At 45.4% G+C, this 20,001-nt stretch overlaps 1 protein-coding gene across 2 annotated transcripts in view; it reads left to right on the top strand.

Annotated features, from left to right (window-relative positions):
• LOC145359597 (poly(U)-binding-splicing factor PUF60-like) overlaps positions 1-15,062 on the top strand; it is a 105,449-nt gene extending 90,387 nt beyond the window's left edge. For both annotated transcript variants that reach the window (XM_080214299.1, XM_080214290.1), the window contains 3 exons: positions 10,707-10,848; positions 11,712-11,950; positions 14,108-15,062. In XM_080214299.1, coding sequence (XP_080070425.1) covers positions 10,707-10,848; positions 11,712-11,950; positions 14,108-14,407 — 681 coding nt within the window. In that variant the 3' untranslated portion in view covers positions 14,408-15,062. The remainder of the gene's footprint in view (positions 1-10,706; positions 10,849-11,711; positions 11,951-14,107) is intronic.
• Positions 15,063-20,001: the final 4,939 nt, after the last annotated feature.

Genomic DNA, 20,001 nt, shown 5'->3' with positions numbered 1-20,001 from the left:
GTATGCAGGTTAGGTGCATTGGCCATGCTAAATCCTCCCTTCACGTACCCGAAAGGTGCCAGAGTGTAGCAACTAGGAGCTTTTCACAGTAATTTCATTGCAGCATTAATGTAAGCCTACTTGTGACACGAATAAATAAACTTAATATTTGTGCAGGAGAGAAACAAGAGTTGAGAAACGATACTTGTAGGGGATTTGTTAATTAGTGGATTAGACAGGCATTTCTGTGACCATAGCTCCAGGATGATATAAGAACATAAGAAATAGGAGCAGGAGTAGGCCATCTAGCCCTTCGAGCCTGCCCCGCCATTCAATAAGATCATGGCTGATCTGAAGTGGATCAGTTCCACTTTCCCGCTTTCTCCCCATAACCCTTAATCCCCTTGCCTACCAAAAACCTATCTACCCTCGTCTTAAATATATTTAGCGAGGACGCCTCAACCACTTCCAACGGGCAGAGAATTCCAGAGATTCACCACCCTTTGAGTGAAGAAGTTCCTCCTCAACTCCGTTCTAAACTGCTTCCCCCCTTATCTTGAGGCTGTGCCCTCTAGTCCTGCTGTCCTTCCTGAGCGGGAAGAACCTCTCCATCTCTATCCTATCCATCCCTTTCATCATCTTATACGTCTCAATGAGATCTCCCCTCATCCTTCTAAACTGTAACGAGTACAAGCCCAGTCTGTTCAGCCTTTCCTCATAGCTCAACCCCTTCAATTCCGGTATCAGCCTAGTGAACCTCCTCTGCACTGCCTCCAAGGCCAAAATATCCTTGCGCAGGTGCAGTGACCAAAACTGCACACAGTACTCCAGCTGCGGCCTCACCAATGCCCCGTACAGTTGCAGCAAGACCTCCGTAGTTTTATATTCAATCCCCCTTGCTATGAAGGCCAGCATCCCATTTGCCTTCCTGACCACCTGCTGCACCTGTAGGCTGGGTTTTTGTGACTCATGCACAAGGACCCCCAGGTCCCTCTGCACCGTAGCATGCTGCAGCTTTTCGCCCTGTCAGTAGTAGTCCTTCCTACCATTATTCCTACCAAAGTGGATAACCTCACACTTGCTAACGTTGTATTCCATCTGCCAGGTCCTCGCCCACTCACTCAGCCTGTCTAGATCCCTCTGCAGACTCTCCACACCCTCTGCGCAATTTGCCGTTCCACCAATCTTCGTGTCATCAGCAAATTTTGACACCTTACACTCATCTATATAAATGGTAAATAGCTGAGGCCCCAGCACCGATCCCTGGGGCACTCCACTAGTCATATGTTGTCTCCATGGTGCTATGACATCAAGCGATAAAGGGATAGTGTAGGAAAATGATTTTAAGGGAGATGTGTTGAATGGCATATTCTCATTTTCAATGACTGAGCTTCCACAGTTCTTTGGGGTAGAAAATTTCAAGGTTAACCACTCTCTGAAGAAATCCCTCCTTATTTCAGTCCTAAATAGTTTGCCCCTTATTCTGGGACACCTCCCCTCCCTCCCCCAAGGGGAAAGAGATGTTTCCCTTCCTACCCTATCAAGCCCTGTAAGAATTTTATACACTTCAGTGAGAACAACTCTCATTCATCTAAACTCCAGAGAATTCAGGTCCAGTTTCCTTAACTTCTCCTCAAAGACAATTCTGCCATCCTGGAGTCTGGTGAACCTTTGCTGCACTCCCTTTATGGCCAGTCTATTCTTCCTTGGGTAAGAAAGTCCAAACCACGCATAGTCCTCCTGGTGTGGTCTTCACACGGAGGATACCTCCATCATGTGTGGCACCACCACCATGCTCTTTAGGATAGATTCGAACAGATCCAACAACCCAAAATCACTGAAGCACTGTGGATCATCAACATTTTTAAATTCATTTGTGGGCCATGGGCATCGCTATACAGCGATTGGGTTCAATAAAGGAGCAGCTCTCCGAAAGCACTTGCTACCAAATAAACGTGCTAGACTTTAACCTGGTGTTGTAAGATTAATTTCAATAAAGAGTGCAGGAGGGCATTCCAGGAGCAACACCAGGCATACTAAAAATGAGGTGTCAACCTGGTGAAGCCACAGGACTACTTGCATACCAAACAGCAAATAAAGCATATGTTAGACAGAGCTAAGCGATCTCACAACCTATGGGTTAGATCTAAGCTCTGCAGTCCTGCCACATCTAGTCATGAATGGTGGTGGACAATTAAACAGCTCATTAGAGGACGAGGCCCCACAATTATCCCCATCTCAATGATGGAGGAGACCAGCACATCCGTACAAAAGATAAGGCTGAAGCATCCACTACAATCCTCAGTCAGAGTGCTGAGTGGATGATCCATCACTGCCTCCTCTGGTGATTTCCAGCATCACAGATGCCAGTCCTCAGCCAATTCAGTTCACTCCACGTGATATCAAGAAATGGCTAAAGGCACAGGATATTGCAAAGGTTATGGCTCCTGACGATATTGCAGCAATAGCTTTGAAGATTTGTGCTCCAGAACTTGCTGCATCCCAAGCCAAGTTTCCCCAGTACTGGCATCTACCTGGCAATGTGGAACATTGCCCAGGTATGTCTGGTACACAAAACAGGACAGATCCAACACAGCCAATTGGTGCCCAATCAGTCTATTCTCGATCATCAGTAAAGTGATGGAGGAGGCCAGCAATGGTATGATGAAGCACCACTTGTGATAACCTTGCGCTCGATCTGGGTTCCACAAGGGTCCTTAGCTCCTGACTGCATTACAGCCTTGGTTCACATGGATAAAAGAGCTACACTCCTGATGTACGAGACAGTGACAGCCCTTGACATCAATCCGCACTTGTGTAGCATCAAGGAGCCCTAGCAAAACTGGACTCACTGGGTAAAAGCAAATTACTGCGGATGCTGGAATCTGAAACCAAAAGAGAAAATGCTGGAAAATCTCAGCAGATCTGACAACATCTGTGGAGAGAAAAGAGCTGATGTATTGAGTCCCGATGACCCAATGGGAATCGGGGAAAACTCTCCGCAGGTAGGAGTCTATTTGGCACAAAGGAAGATTGTCCTGGTTGTTGGAGGTCAATCATCTCAGCTCTAGGACGTCACAGCAGATACTCCTTGGGATAGAGCCCTATGCCCAAGCAGCTTCATCAGTGACCTTCCTCCTCCTCCAATGAATTTCTTCATCATAAGGTCAGAAGTGCCTGTTTCCAAAGCTCTGATAAAGGTCATCTGGACTCAAAGTGTCAGTTCTTTTCTCTCCTCACAGATGCTGCCAGACCTGCTGAGATTTTCCAGCATTTTCTCTTTTGATTGAAAAATGTTCCCCCCTTGAAATCACTAATATATAATGTGAACAGTTGGGGTCTGAGCACAGATCCCTGTGGTAACCTACTGATCACTGCCTGCCAGTGCAAAAAGACCCATTTGTGTCAACTCTTTGCTTCCTGTCTGCTAACCAGCTTTCTAACCATCTCAAGACATTACCTGCAAACCCATGTGCTTTAAACTTACGTAGTCTGTGCCAGACCTTGTTGAAAACTTTCTGAAAGTCTAAATAAACCACGTCCACACTTCGGTCAACTGTACTAGTTCCCAAAGAACGCCAGTAGATTCGTTAAGCATCATTTCCCTTTTGTAAACACATACTAACTTTGTCTGATTATACCACTGCCTTCCAAATGCTGAGTTATTCTTCATAATGGACTCTAGCAACTCCCCCCAGTATCAACGTTAGGCTCATTAGTCTATAGTTTCCTGTTTTCTCTCTACCTCCCTTTTTGAAATATGGGCTTAGATTAGCTACTCTCCAATCTGTAGGAACTATTCCAGAGAACCTTGGGTGGTCATTTTCCAATAGATCTATTATTTCCAGGGCTACTTCCATAAGTACTCAGGGATGAAGATTATCAGGAGCTGCAGATTTATTCCCCTTCAATCCCATCAATTTCCTAAAACCATTTTTCTATTAATGCTGATTTCCTTCAAAAAGTCAAAAGTTTACAGCATGGGAACAGGCCCTCTGGGCCAACCTGTCCATGCAGCCCTTTTTATATCACTAAGCTAGTCTCAATTGCCCACATTTGGCCCATATCCCTCTATACCCATCAGGCTCGTGTAACTGTCTAAATGGTTTCTGAAAGACAAAATTGTACCCGCCTCTACTACTACCTCTTGACAGTTTGTGCCAGACAGTCACCACCCTCTGTGTGAGAAAACTGCCCCTCTGGACCCTCTTGTATCTCTCTCCTCTCACCATAAACCTATGCCCTCTAGTTTTAGACTCCCCTACCTTTGGGAAAAGGTATTGACTGTCTAGCTGATCTATACCCCTCATTAGTTTATAGACCTCGATAAGATCACTCCTCAGCCTCCTACTCTCCAGGGGAAAAAGAGTCCCAGTCCATCCTCTCCTTATAACTCAAACCATCAAGTCCCGGTAGCATCCTAGTAAATCTTTGCTGCACTCTTTCCAGTTTAATAATATCCTTTTTGTAATAGGGTGACCAGAACTGTGCACGGTGGCCTTACCAATGTCTTGTACAACTTCAACAAGATGCCCCAGCTCCTGTCTTCAGTGTTCTGATCAATGAAACTAAGAATGCCGAATGCCTTCTTCACCACCCTGTCCACTTGTGACTCCACTTTCAAGAAGCTATGAACATGTACCCCTGGATCTCTTTGTTCTGTAACTCTTCCCAACACCCTACCACCATTAACTGAATAACCCCTGCCCTGTTTCAATCTACCAAAATACATCACCTCGTATTTAGGTTCATTAGATAAAGAAGCAGAATTAGGCCATTTGGTTCATGGATTCTGCTCCGCCATTTGATCATGGCTGATTTGCTCCTCATCCCCATTTTCCTGCCTTCTCCTCCTCACCGATCAACCCATTACCAATTAACAATCTGACTAATTCCTCCTTAAATTTACTCACTTCCCAGCATCCACCGCATTTTGGTGAAGCGAATTCCACAGATTCACAACCCTTTGGGAGAAGTAGTTTCTCCTCAACTCTGTTTTAAATTTGCTACCTTTACTCTAAGACCATGACACCACCTCCTAGGGGCCACACCATGGCACAGTGGTTAGCATTGCTGGCTCACAACAGTAGGGACCTGGGTTCGATTCTGGCATCTGGTGACTCTGTGTGGAGTTTGCACGTTCTTCCTGTGTCTACATGGGTTTTCTCCCACATCTCAAAGATATGCAGGTCAGGTTGATTGTCAATGCTAAATTACCCCTGACATTACTGTGGTTAATATATGGGGTTACGGAGTAGGGCCTGCATGGGATTGTTTTTCATGCAGACTCAATGGGCCAAATGATCACCACCTACACTGCAGATTTTATGAATGCCTCATAAGAGGAAGTATCCACTCCACGTCCACTTCATCCATACTTTGAATCATTGTATATACCTCAATTTGATCTCCCCTCATTCTTCTAAATTCCAGAGAGTATCGGCCTAAACTGTTCAATCTCTCTTCATACAACAAACCCCTCATCTCTGCAATTAATCTAGTCAACCTCCTCTGAACTGCCTTCAATGCCTATACATCCTCCCTTAAACAAAGGGACCAAAACTGTGCACAATACTCAGGGGCAGTTGGACCAATGCCTTGTATAGTTGCAACAATACTTGCTTATCTTTATATTCTATTCCTTTAGCTATAAATGCCACCATTCCATTCACTTTCTTTATTATCTGCTGTACCTGCATGCTAGTTTTCAGTGACTTGTGAATGATGACACCCAGATCCCTCTGCACTGGAGCACCCTGAAGTCCCCATTTAGATAATAAGTCTCCTTTCCATTTCTCTGACCAAAATGCATGACCTCACACTTATTCATATTCAACTCCATCTGCCACATTTTGGCCCACTTTTCTAAGCTGTGTATACCTATTTGTAAGATTCTTATTTTCTCATTGCACCTTACTGTCCCGCCTACTTTTGTGTCATCTATAAATTTGGCTCTAGAATCTTCTATCCTTGTATCCAAGTCTTCACTGTCCACTATGCCACCAATTGGTGTCATCTGCAAACTCACTAACCATGCCTTCTACATTCTCATCCAAATCATTAATATAAGTAATAAATAACAATGGACCCAGCACCGAACCCTGAGGCACACCACTGGTCACAGGCTTCCAGTTTGAAAAACAACTCTCTACAACTACCTTTTGGTTTCTGTCATCAAGCCAATTTTGTATCCAATTGGCTACCTCATTCTGGATCCCATGAGATTTAACCTTATGCAACAACCTACCATGTGGTACCTTGTCAAAGGTCTTGCTAAAGTCCATGTAGACAACATCAACTGCATTGCCCTCATCTACCTTCTTGGTTACCCCATCAAAAAAAAGCTCCTCACTAAAGTCTATTTCTCTCAGAATTTTTGGTACATAATTCATGTTTTCCTTTGTGAAGACAGAAACAAAATGTGAATTCCTCAGCCATTTATTTATCCCTCCTTATGAGTTCTCCCGTTTCTGACTGTAAGGGGCCTAAGTTCGTTTTTGTCAATCTTTTTCTCTTTACATACCTATAGAAACTTTTACAATCAGTTACGTTCGCCGCTAGCTTACTTTTTATACTCCGTTTTTCCCTTAATCTATCCTTGCTCCTCCTTTGCTGAACTTTAAACTGCTCCCAATCCTCAGACCGATTGCTTTTTCTTACCAATTTGTATGCTTCTTCCTTGAATCTGACACTCTAATTTCCCTTGTAAGCCACGGTTTGGCCACAATTCCCTTACTGCTTTTGCTCCAAACAGGAATAAACAACTTCTGGAGTTCATCTATTCATCCTTTAAATGCCTGCCATTGCCTGTCCGCTGTCTTTCCCAGTCCATCATGGCCAATTCATGCCTCATACCATCATAGTTCCCATTACTGAGATTCAGGACTATCCACCTTGACAAACAATTCTACCATATTATGGTCACTCGTCCCCAAGGGTTCTCTCACAACTAGATTGCTAACTAATCCTTTCTCATTGCACAACACCCAGTCCAAGGTGGTCTGTTCCCTTGTTGGTTCCTCAATGTGTTGCTCCAGAAATCCATCCCCTGTTACACTTCAGAAATTCCTCCTCAATTGTACTGTGACTAATTTGACTCTCCCAATCTATATGCAGATTAAAGTCACCCATAATCTCAGATGTTCCTTTAACACATGCATCTCTGATTTCCTTCTTGAATTGTTGCAATCCTTATGTTATAGGAGCACCCACAGTGCTGTTTGGAAGAGTGTTCCAGAATTTTGACCCATTTCACTATGCTGTGGTGGACTTTCACTGGGTGCATGTTGTGGAACCTCATCCCTAACAGCACTGTGGCTGTACCCACTCCACGTGATTGCAGTGGTTCAAGAAAGCAGCTCACCATCACCTTAAGGGATGGCACAGTGGTTAGCACTGCTACATCACAGTGCCAGGGACCGGGTTCAATTCCTGGCTTGGTTCACTATCTATATGGAGTCTGCACATTTTCCCTTTGTCTGTGTGGGTTTCCTCCTACAGTCTGAAATAAGTGCTGGTTAGGTGCATTGGCCATGTTAATTTCTTCCTCTGTACCCAAACAGGTGCTGGAGTGTGGTAACTAGGGGATTTTTACAGTAGCTTCATTGCAGTGTTAATCATAGATTCAGAATCCCTACATTTCAGAAAGTGGCTATACGGCCCATTGGGTCTGCACTGACCCAATCCCACCCAGACCCTACCCTATTTACCCTGCTGGTCCCTCTGACACTAGGTTCAATTTATCATGGTCAATCCACTTAACCGGCACATCTTTGGACTGTGCGAGGATACAGGAGCATCCAGAGGAAACCGCTCAAACACAGAGAAGGTGCAAACTCCATACAGACAATCACCCGAGGCCGGAATGAACCCGGTGCTCTGAGGCAGCAGTGCTAACCACTCTGCCACCCATAAATGTAAGCACACTTGTGACGGTAATAAATAAATGCTGGTCTATCCCATAATGGAAGAAAACAAAATCCATGTTGATTATATCCAATTTCAGCAGTGTCCAGTTATCAGATCCTTTATTGTAGACTGCAGCATTTTCCCTATGACTGATATCAGGCTAACATTTCAAAACTTCCCTATTTTTCTCTCCTTCCTATCCTAAGTTGTGGGGTTACATTTGTGACTGTCCAGATTCATGCAGGGAAGCCAGTAAATGGTTCATTTAAAACACCACTGCATGGATACTGAAATTCTGGCTGCCCTTTACAGGTGTCATCAGAACTCGTAGAAACTTAAAAGAGGAGAAGGCCATTCGGCCCTTCCAGCCTAGTGCCCCATTCAGATGATATCCCTCGATCCCTTTAGTCCCAAGAGCTATATCTAATTTTTTGAAATCAGACAATGTGTTAGCCTCAACTACGTTCTGTGGAAGTGAATTCCAAACATTCACCACCCTCAGTGAAGAAATTTCTCCTCACAGTTTTAGAATGCTAGAATCCGTCATCAAAGAAGAAATAGCGAGGCACCTAGAAAAGAATGGTTTGATAGAGCAGACGCAGCACGGATTTGTTAAGGGGAAGTCATGTTTGACGAATTTATTGGATTTCTATGAGGATGTGACTAGTGCGGTAGACAGAGGGGAACCGGTGGATGTGGTGTTTTTAGATTTCCAGAAGGCATTTGATAAGGTACCTCATAAAAGGTTGCTACAGAAGGTTAGGGTGCACGGAGTTGGGGGTAAGGTGTTAGCGTGGATAGAGGATTGGCTGACTAATAGGAAGCAGAGAGTTGGTATCAATGGGTGCTATTCTGGTTGGCGGTTGGTGACTAGTGGAGTGCCGCAGAGATTGGTGCTGGGGCCTCAGCTATTTACCATTTATATAGATGATCTGGAGGAGGGGGCTGAGTGTAGGGTGACGAAATTTGCTGATGACATGAAGATGAGTGGTAAAGCAAATTGCATGGAGGGTATGGAAAGTCTGCAGAGGGATCTGGATAGGCTAAGCAAGTGGGCGAGGACCTGGCAGATGGAGTATAATGTTAGCAAGTGTGAGGTTATCCACTTTGGCAGAAATAATAGTAGGAGGGATTACTATTTAAAAGGCGAAAAGCTGCAGCATGCTACGGTGCAGAGGGACCTGGGGGTCCTTGTGCACGAGTTGCAAAAACCCAGCCTGCAGGTGCAGCAGGTGATCAAGAAGGCGAATGGGATGCTGGCCTTTATAGCGAGGGGGATAGAATATAAAAACAGGGAGGTCTTGCTGCAACTGTACAGGGCACTGGTGAGGCTGCAGCTGGAGTACTGTGTGCAGTTTTGGTGGCCGCACTTGCGGAAGGATATTTTGGCCTTGGAGTGCAGAAGAGGTTTACTAGGCTGATGCCAGAGATGAAGGGGTTGGACTATGAAGAGAGACGAAATAGACTGGGTCTGTACTCGTTGAAGTTTAGAACGATGAGGGGGGATCTTATAGAGACGTATAAGATAATGAAGGGGATGGATAGGGTAGAAGTAGAGAGATTCTTCCCACTTAGAAAGGACAGCAGGACTAGAGGGCACAGCCTCAAGATAAGGGGGGTGCAGTTTAGGTCAGAGTTGAGGAGGAACTTCTTCACTCAAAGGGTGGTGAATCTCTGGAATTCTCTGCCTGTTGAAGTGGTGGAGGCTAGCTCGCTAAATATATTTAAGTCACGGGTAGATAGGTTTCTGATAGACAAGGGAATTAAGGGTTATGGAGAGAAAGCGGGAATGTGGAACTGATCCACTTCAGATCAGCCATGATCTTATTGAATGGCGGGGCAGGCTCGAAGGCCTAGATGGGCCTACTCCTGCTCCTACTTATGTTATTATGTTTAACAGGCTTACTCCTTGTCCTCAAACTATGACCCCTGGTTCAGGACTCCCCCCACATTGGGAACATTCTTTCTGAATCTACCCTGTTTAACTCTAAACTCAAGGATAATACTGTGGGCTCATTCAGCCTTGCCCACCATAGGGCAAATCGCACTTATAACACTGACTACTGAGTCATCATGTGGTTCTTGAACATCCTTGCTTATGACCAGCCTGTGCCTACAGCTTTGTTAGACTGCTGAGAAGTACTATCTCCAGCTACAGCTTACAGTTGGAGAAGACTGTTCTTGCAATTGTACCATTGCCTTTGCTTTCTCATTTTGATATGATGTAAAAAAAAATTCAAATTCGTGAGACAAGTGAACTGTGCATGACGAGGAGCACAAGCACGAATGGTCACAGTGGGTTAGCACTGCTGCCTCACAGTGCCAGGGACCCGGTTCGATTCCCGTCTTGGGTCACTGTCTGTGTGGAGTTTACACATTCTCCCCATGATTGCGTGGGTTTCCTCCCACATTCTGAAATATATGCTGGTAAGGTGTATTGACCTGAACAGGCACTGAAATGTGGTGATCAGGGAAATTTCACAGTAACTTCATTGCAGTATAATGAAGTCATTAGTAATTTATTAGTCAAAATAAGTAAGCCTTACTTGTGACTATAAATAAACTTTACTTTTTACTTTACATTGACATCTGGCACCTTGTTTACCATCTGTAACCAGAAATACTTTCGCCGGTTCCTTTCTCAGCCCATTTGCAGGTTTCAGCGCCTGTTTGTAACTCTCAAGGTTGAGGGTGTGTTGTGGATGTTGTGTCTGTACTATTTCAGCAATTAGGAATTGTTATTGAGCAGTGTGCCTTGCACAAGCTGTTGTAAGAATTCTTTTACTGTCTGCTAACATTGTGTGTTTTCCTTCCTGAAGGAGGCTGTAGCAGGGGCAGCAGTGCTTGGTGTTAGTGGTCTCTCAGCACCAGGCCTGGTCACTCCAGCGCTTACCCTCGCACAGCCACTCGGAGCGTTACCACAGGCTGTCATGGCAGCACAAGCTCCAGGGGTTATAACAGGTCAGTAATGCATACAGTTCAGAAGAGGTCCTTTGGCCCATTAGATCTACACTGGCAAAACTACATTAAATCTACACTAATCCCAATTGCCAGCACTTGGCTCAGAGCTTGAATGTTATGACATTCCAAGTGCTCATCCATGTACTTTTTCAGGATTGTGAAGTTTCCTGCCTCTATTATCCTCCCAGGCAGCGCATTCCAGACCCTCACTAACCCCAGGTGAAAAAAAAATCCTCCAATCCCCTCTCAACCTCCTATCCGTTACTTTACTTTAAAGTTATGCCCTTTTGTTATGGATCTTCAACCAAGGGGAACAGCTACTTATCCTGTCCATGGCCTTCATAAACTCTCAAACCTCAATTAGGTTCCCCCTCAGCCTTACATAAAGGTAAAATACTGTGAATGCTGGAATTTTGAGTTCTGATGAAGGGCCATCCAGACTTGCAGTGTTGTTTCTATTGCCTCTCCACAGACGCTGTCAGACTTGCTGAGAGTTTCCAACATTTGTGTTTTGTCCCCTCTAGGACACTTTCACTTTCTCTAATACTGAGACATTCTCCATTATTGATACTGTCTCCCCCTTCTTTGCATTCTAACTCGTTTGAATGCCTCGCATCCAGGAATATTCAGTACCCTGCACAGCCCTATTTCTAGCCCGGTGTCTCATCAACATAACGTTATGTTCCCATGTGGCTATCTGAAGTGGCAGCTCACCAGCCTTTGCTAAATTCAAGAGAGCTGCTCAGTATGTAACTGATGGAGATTGTTCTGCATTTTGGGGTCATGTTGTCTTTTAGAAAGTTTGTGCTGACTTAGCTGTGCTATTGCTGCAATTATAAAATGAGGCTCTTTCTGTCTTCCAGGTGTAACCCCAACCCGTCCAACAGTGTCACTTCCAGTCACCATCCCACAGGTAGGAGTGGTTAACCCTGTCCTGGCCACGCCACCTACAACTGGCACTGCTACAGAAGTCAAGAAGGAGGATGATGAGAAGTTGCTGGATACTGAACGGCTCGAAATGCTGAGCGAACAGGAGCACATGAGTATCTCTGGAAGTAATGCACGACACATGGTGATGCAGAAGTTACTTCGCAAGCAGGAGGTAAGAGGTAGCCGCTGAATCTGAGACGCGGGGTCCATGCTTTACTATAAGCTAGTAGACACATATAAATCATTTCAATTTGCAGCATTTTGATCAGACACCTTTTCGGATAACCACATTCAGTCAGGCTCTGTACCTCAGGAAGTCTAAAGAGAAACATAGAAACCCAAAGGATAAGAGCTGGACGAGGCCATTTGGCCCTTCGAGCCTGCTCCACCATTCATTATGATCATAGCTGATCATCCAACTCAATCCTGTTTTCTCCCCATAATCTTTGATCCCATTCACCCCAAGTGCTATATCCAGCTGCCCCTTGAATACATTCAATGTTTTGGCATCAACTACTTCCTGTGGGAATGAATTCCACAGGCTCACCACTCTCTGGGTGAAGAAATGTCTCCTCACCTCCGTCCTAATGGTCCACCCTGAATTCTTACTGACCCCTGGTTCTGGACTCCCCCCACCATCAGGAATATCCTCCCTGTATCGACCCTGTCTAGACCTGTTAGAATTTTATAAGTCTCTATGAGATCCCCCCTCATTCGTCTGAACTCCAGTGAAAACTATCCTAACCTCGTCAATCTCTCCCCATACATCAGTCCCACCATCCCCGGAATCAGCCTGGTAAACCTTCACTGCACTCCCTCGAGAGCAAGAACATCCTTCCTCAGAAAAGGAGACCAAAACTGCACACAATACTCTCGGTGTGGCCTCACCAAGTCCCGGTATAATTGTAACAACACATCCCTGCTCCTGTACTCAAAACCTCTCACAATGAAGGCCAACATGCCATTTGCCTTCTTTACCGCCTGCTGTACCTGCACGCTTACCTTCAGTGACTGGTACACAAGGACACCCAGGTCCCTCTGCGCACTCCCCTCTCCCAATTTACAGCCATTCAGGTAGTAATCTGCCTCCTTGTTTTTGCTTCCAAAGTGAATAACCTCACATTTATCCAAATTATACTGCATCTGCCATTGATTAGCCCGCTCACCCAACCTGCCCAGATCATTCTGAAGGATCTCTGTATCCTCGTCACAGTTCACCCTCCCACCCAGCTTGGTATCATCTGCAAACTTTCAGAAATTAAACTTTGTTCCTTCATCCAAATCAATAATATATGTTGTGAATAGCTGGGGTCCCAGCACCGATCCCTGTGGCACCCCGCTAGTTACTGCTGGCCAATTTGGAAAGCACCCATTAATTCCTACTCTTTGTTTCCCCTCTGCCAATCAGTTTTCTTTCCATCTCAACACACTTCATCCAATCCCATGCACTTTAATCTTGCACGATAATCTCTTGTGCGGGACTTTGTCAAACACTTTCTGCAAGTCCAAATAGACCACATCGACTGCCTCCCTCTTGTCAACTCAACTATTTACATCTTCAAAGAATTTCAACAGATTTATCAAGCGTGATTTCCCCTTCATCAATCCATGCTGACTCTGCCTGATCCTGTCACTGCTTTCTAAATGCTCTGCTATAAAGTCCTTGATAATGGATTTGAGAATTTTCCCCACTGCCGATGTTGAGTTTACTAGTCTATAATTCCCTGTTTTCTCTCTACTTCCCTTTTTGAATATTGGAGTGACATTAGCTGTAGGGGGAGCGCAGAATGATATCAGACCTAATGGGATAAGTTGCATTAACTCAAATTGCATTTTTTTGGGGATTAAAGGATCTAATTGCTGTGTTTAACTTTTTAAAACCAATTTGAGGTGAGTGACCTAATTGTGTTCCTAACTGGTATATTCATTCATTTGTATTTGGTTCAATAAATAGAATTATTTTATGTGGTGGAGAATTCTTTAAGAGGATATAATGGAGATGAGACTCAGACCATTTGGATGAAATTGGTCAACATTTCCTGGCAATGTAGTAGAAATCTGCAGCTCTCTTTCTCTCCAAACCCCACCCCACCGCAAAATAAAAGGAAGGCTGTGGATGCTGGAGTTCAGTTTTCATGGTTGAAATGTGATTGGCTCGGGGCATCGAGGAGTTGGTGTATATGTCTGCTAATTGGTAGAGCAGGCATGAGGGGTGGACTGGTCTCCTATTCCTCTGAATAAGTAATACTAAGGCAGTGTGACCTCATGCATTGTCACAGAGCTGTGGTGCCCAGCTGAATAGTAACTGACCTTTTTCCCTTCATTCCAGTCCACAGTCATGGTGTTGCGGAACATGGTGGGTCCCGAGGACATTGATGATGATCTGGAGGGTGAAGTGACGGAGGAATGTGGTAAATTTGGGGCTGTGAATCGTGTGATCATCTACCAGGAAAAGCAGGGTGAGGAGGAGGACGCGGAGGTGATTGTCAAGATCTTTGTGGAGTTCTCCTTGGCTTCAGAGATGCACAAAGCCATCCAAGCTCTTAACGGGCGCTGGTTCGGAGGACGAAAAGTTATTGCGGAGATATATGACCAGGATCGATTTGATAACAGTGACCTTTCTGCATGAACTCAGGAACTACAGCTAAAGGAACTTGTACCCTGTCATGGGAGTAAATATTCCGGGACCTGATCCAATGCCTCCTGTCTCAACATACGTCCTGATCTGGGAATCTTGAATGGACGCAGGTGGATCCAATGCATTTCCACTCATGAAGTGATAAGATGCTGTTTTTGCTTACATGTTCTCGTGTGCAGTTGCTCCATTCGGTAGCCAAACTTAGTGGGCAAGAATGCAGATTTGTAACAGTGTAAAACAGTCTGGGAATTCTGATCCATCAACTTGGCAGACTAGGCCTTTTCTTTCCGCTTAGTCTCATTTTCGAATGTGTCACTGGTTAGATGGATTTGTTCAGCTGCTGATTCAGCAACTGAGATGTAATGTCCCAATTGAAACTGAACCTGTGAATTGAGACTGGGTTCAGAGTGATAGGGATTTAATCAGGTAACTACTGACACTGTTACATTTGGAAGTCCCTGGGGACAGGATCTGGGGTTTATTCTCTCCAAGTCAGTCCTAGACCTGACACTAACCTGACTACTCAGTCCACTCTCCAGGATGGTTAAACTCTGCAACCTTTTCATTTTTAAAAGTGTTAACTGTATTGTAGGAAAGTTAAAACCGTTTCCATTTCTAATAAAAAAAATTATATAAAGAAAAACAACTTGCTTGGGTACTCCTGTTTCTGGTGTTAAAACTCAGCTGAAAATGCTACAGCTGAATAATGACTTGTTCTTTTTGAATCTGTCTCATTTCATTAACTTTTAATTTCACGGCTGGTTAACTGCAAAAAGACATCTCCGCACTGGTGCTGAAATATTGTCAAGCAGCTGATTGGGTTAAACTTTCCTGGTATTATTGCATTGTGGTGGACTTGTATTATTTTAAATTACCCAATACTTTTGCAAATTCAGTTCTAAAGGTGAGTTGTTAAATATTTGATTTATTATTGTGACGTGCGTGAGTGTACAATGTGAAATATTGTTTCTTGTGTGCTATACAGCCAAAGCATACTGTTCATTGACAGCGAAAGGAGAGAGTGCAGAATGTGGTGTTTCAGTCATAGCTAGGGTACAGAGAAAGATCAACTTAATACAAGGTAAGTCCATTCAAACGTCTGACAGCAGCAGGGAAGAAACTGTTCTTGAGTCAGTTGGTAAGTGACCTCAGACTTTTGTGTATTTTTCACGAAGGAAGAAGGTGGAAGAGAGAATGTCCAGGCTGCTTTGCCGAGGCAGCGGGAAGTGTAGACAGACTCAATGGATGGGAGGCTGGTTTGCCCGATGGATTGGGCTATATTCATGATCTTTTGTAGTTCTTTGTGGTTTTGGGCAAGCAGGAGCCCATACCAAGCTGACAGTCATGAAGGTTTACAACATGGAAGCAGGCCCTTTGGCCCAACTTGTCTGTGTGCCCACTTTTTGTATACAGCACGCTAACCTGCCAGTGGATGTACTGCCTCAGCCAGACACTGGTGGAGTTTTGGCACTGTTAATTGAAGCCTGTGATGGACGATGTGATTCAATATTGTCCAATCATTGCGTCATTTTGGTGGCTTTAACACATCAGGGTCTCCCAGAGCCCCTCAAGCTGTGAATTGTTATTTTGTAGATAAACACCTGATTACACAAGGTCCCCTGAAGTACAGGTTCAATGAATGGGCCTGTGTTAGAGAAGGGAGGAATGTTGTGCTGAGTCCTGGATGAATCCCTGCATTATTTTTTATTTTTAATTTTTAACATCGAAACTTGGAGCAGCAGTAGGCCATTTGGCCCTTCCAGGCTGCTCCACTTTTCAGTATGGTCATGGCTGATCCTCTATCTCAGTGTCATATTCATGTGCCCCTTGCTGCCATTAGAATTTAAATTATTGTATCTCTAGAATACATTGTGACATGGCCTCCACAGCATTCTGTAGTAGAGAATTCCACAGGGTTCACCACCCTCCTGAGTGAAGAAAGGTTTCCTCATCTCAATCCTAAATGGCCTCCCCCCTTGTCCTGAGATTGTGTCCCCTGGTTCTAGACCCCAAGCCAGGGAAAACATCCTCTCTGCATCTAGTCTGTGCAGCCCTATTAGAATTTTATACATTTCAATGGTGACGAGTCCCAGAACTACTTCATGCTGCATCCCTTACAGAAACCAGTTTGGTTGACACCTGTGTGGCATTTGCACATTCTGTCTGTGTGGTTTCTCCCACAGTCCAAAGATGTGCAGGTTAGGTGGATTGCCATGTTAAATTGCCCTTTAATGTCCCAAGGAGTGTAGGTTAGGTGGATTAGCCATGGTAAATGTATGGGGGTTTTGGGGATAGGGTGTAGGAGAGGACAGTCAAGAGTTTGTGCAGACTTGATGGGCTGAAAGGCCTCCTTCTGCACGGTAGTGATTCTATGATTAAGAATCCTACTTCCAGAGATTTGCATTGCAGAATAAGGCGCTAAGATCTTAGAGAGGGGAAGTAGTGAAATTTTTCAATAGCTGGCCACTGATGTAAAACGCTTCCCAGGAATTGGAATTGCTTTTTGCCATACACCTGTCCACAGGAGTGAGTTTGAGCTGATGTTTTTCAGTTTGTTACAGACAGGAGGGAGTAATTTAAGCAACCTTGATTTCTCCCCTCACTTCCGACCTATAAAGAAAGATATTTCTGATTTCTCATTTTTCCTAACCATTCCTCTGGAATAGAACATAGAACATAGAACATTACAGCGCAGAACAGGCCCTTCGGCCCACGATGTTGCGCCGACCAGTTACAAAAACAATGACCCACTAGCCTATACCAATCCCTTTTCGTCCATAAACCTATCCAGAGATCTCTTAAACGCCCCCAAACTAGACGCATTTACAACTGCAGCAGGCAGGGCATTCCAATCCCTCACCACCCGCTGGGTAAAGAACCTACCCCTGACATTCGTCCTGTAGCTACCCCCCCTTAATTTAAAGCCATGCCCCCTCGTGCTAGCTTTCTCCATCCGAGGAAAAAGGCTATCACTATCCACCCTATCTAAACCTCTAATTATCTTATATGTTTCAATAAGATCCCCTCTTAGCCGCCTTCTTTCCAACGAAAACAACCCTAGATCCCTCAGTCTCTCCTCGTAGGACCTCCAATCAATGTTCCAATCATCATTGAATAACACTCACAGCAAACTTGAAACAAAGTAAGAACATAAGAAATAGGAGCAGGAGTAGGCCATCTAGCCCCTCAAGCCTGCTCCGCCATTCAATAAGATCATGGCTGATCTGAAGTGGATCAGTTCCACTTACCCACCTGCTTCCCATAACCCCATTAGGTAAAGTAAAAAAGATTGGTTATTTCATACACTCACAACATTGGAAAAAGGTTTTGCAATATCTACCCCTTTTGAACTTGTACCCATTTCTTTCCCTTATCGCTCTTTTATTGTACCAGGTCAGACCACAAAAATACAAGTCATGGTTTTACATGCATCCAGAGGCCAGAATCAAGTTGAATGGAGGGTTTCTTCTGAGAGAGGTTGGTTATCTGTGGCAGAAGAGGCCTGACCAGGGGCCCGAGCGAGGGAGAGACTCGGGCTGCAGCCGAGCGAGGGAGAGACTCAGGCTGGGGCCCGAGCGAGGGAGAGACTCAGGCTGGGGCCCAGCTTGGGGCCCGAGCGAGGGAGAGGCCCCAGGTTGCAGTCCAGCCTGGGGCCCGAGCGAGGGAGAGACTCGGGCTGCAGCCCAGCCTGGGGCCCGAGCGAGGGAGAGGCCCCAGGTTGCAGTCCAGCCTGGGGCCCGAGCGAGGGAGAGACTCGGGCTGCAGCCCAGCCTGGGGCCCGAGCGAGGGAGAGGCCCCAGGTTGCAGTGCAGTCTGGGGCCCGAGCGAGGGAGAGACTTGGGCTGCAGTCCAGCCTGGGGCCCGAGCGAGGGAGAGGCCCAGGCTGCAGTCCAGCCCAGGGACCAAAGGGATTAAATGTGAGTACAGCTGCATTTAGAAAAGGACAGTGAAACAACAGTAGAAATAAGGGGTCATCCATTTCAGATGGAGATCATAGATCCCTACAGTGCAGAAGGAGGCCATTTGGCCCATTGAGGCTGCACTGACCATCCAGGCCCTATCCTCATAACACAATGCATTTATCCTAACTAGTACCCCTGACTGTAGGGGCAATTTAACATGGCCAATCAGCCTAACCAGCACATCTTTTCAGACTGTGGGAGGAAACTCATGCAGACATGAGAACATGCAGACTCCACAGAGACAGTGACCCAAGCTGGGAATTGAATCTGGGTCCCTGACACTGAGAGGCAGCAGTGTTAATTATTGTGCCACCATGCAGACCTTAAGGCAGAGGATGAGAAATTTTCTCTAGTGGTGAGTCTCTGGAATTCTCTTCCTCAAGGATATTTTAAGGCTGGCTCTAAGCAGGGGGTGAACAGTTGTTGGTGAGCAGCAGTAACGTGGGATATTGAATGGTGGAGCAAGCCCCGAGGGGCAGAATGTTCTTCTATTGCTCGTAACTGTGCTGTCAACTTGAACACACATCTCCATCAAGGACAGTCACCAGTATTTCACTGTACTGCAGGCCCACGGATAACCTCACGGTGTTCCACTTCTCCAGCTACCCTATGGACAAGCTCTCGTATATACAGGAGCTACTCAGATGAGGAGGATGCAACAGACACCTACAGATGCTGAAAAATGCCGTCATAAGAATAGGATATGGTGCTTGACTCATCGATCGACAGTTCCGATGTGCCACAGCGAAAAACTGCACTGACCTCCTCAGAAGACAAACGTGGCAGAGTACCCTTTGTCGTCCAGTACTTCCCCAGAGCGGAGCAGCTACAACATTCTCCGGAGCCTTCAACATATCATTGATGAAGACGAACATCTTGCCAAGGCCATCCCCATGCCCCCACTTCTTGCCTTCAAACAACTGCACAACCTCAAACAAATCATTGTGCGCAGCAAACTACCCAGCCGGTGACCACAACACCACGCAACCCTGCCACAGCAACCTCTGCAAGTCGTGCCGGATCATCGACACAGATGCCATCATCTCACGTGAGAACACCATCCACCAGGTACACGGTAAATACTCTTGCAACTCAGCGAACGTTGTCTACCTGATACGCTGCAGGAAAGGATGTCCCGAGGCCTGGTACATTGGGGAGACCACGCAGACGCTACGACAACAGATGAATGAACATCGCTCGACAATCACCAGGCAAGACTGTTCCCTTCCTGTTGGCGAACACTTCAGTGGTCACGGGCATTCAGCCTCTGATCTTCGGGTAAGCATTCTCCAAGGCGGCCTTCACGACACACGACAGCTCAGAGTCGCTGAACAGAGACTGATAGCCAAGTTCCACACACATGAGGACGGCCTTAACTGGGATCTTGGGTTCATGTCACACTATCTGTAACCCCTGTGACTTGCCTGGGTTTGTAAAATCTCTCTCACTGTCCTGTCTGGAGACAATACACATCTCTTTAACCTGTGCTTAACCCTCTCTCCGCTCACATTGTCTGTACCTTTAAGACTTGATTACCTGTGAAGACTCACATTCCAACCATTATTTTATAAATTGAGTTTGTGTCTTTATATATCCTGTTTGTGAACACAACTCCCAGTCACC

The sequence above is a fragment of the Carcharhinus amblyrhynchos genome, chromosome 2 (genome assembly GCF_965287045.1).
Source record: "Carcharhinus amblyrhynchos chromosome 2, sCarAmb.v2.hapA, whole genome shotgun sequence".
Lineage (NCBI taxonomy): Eukaryota > Metazoa > Chordata > Chondrichthyes > Carcharhiniformes > Carcharhinidae > Carcharhinus > Carcharhinus amblyrhynchos.
Note: the sequence above shows the minus strand (reverse complement) of the source record. Positions and strands in the feature narration are given on the sequence as shown.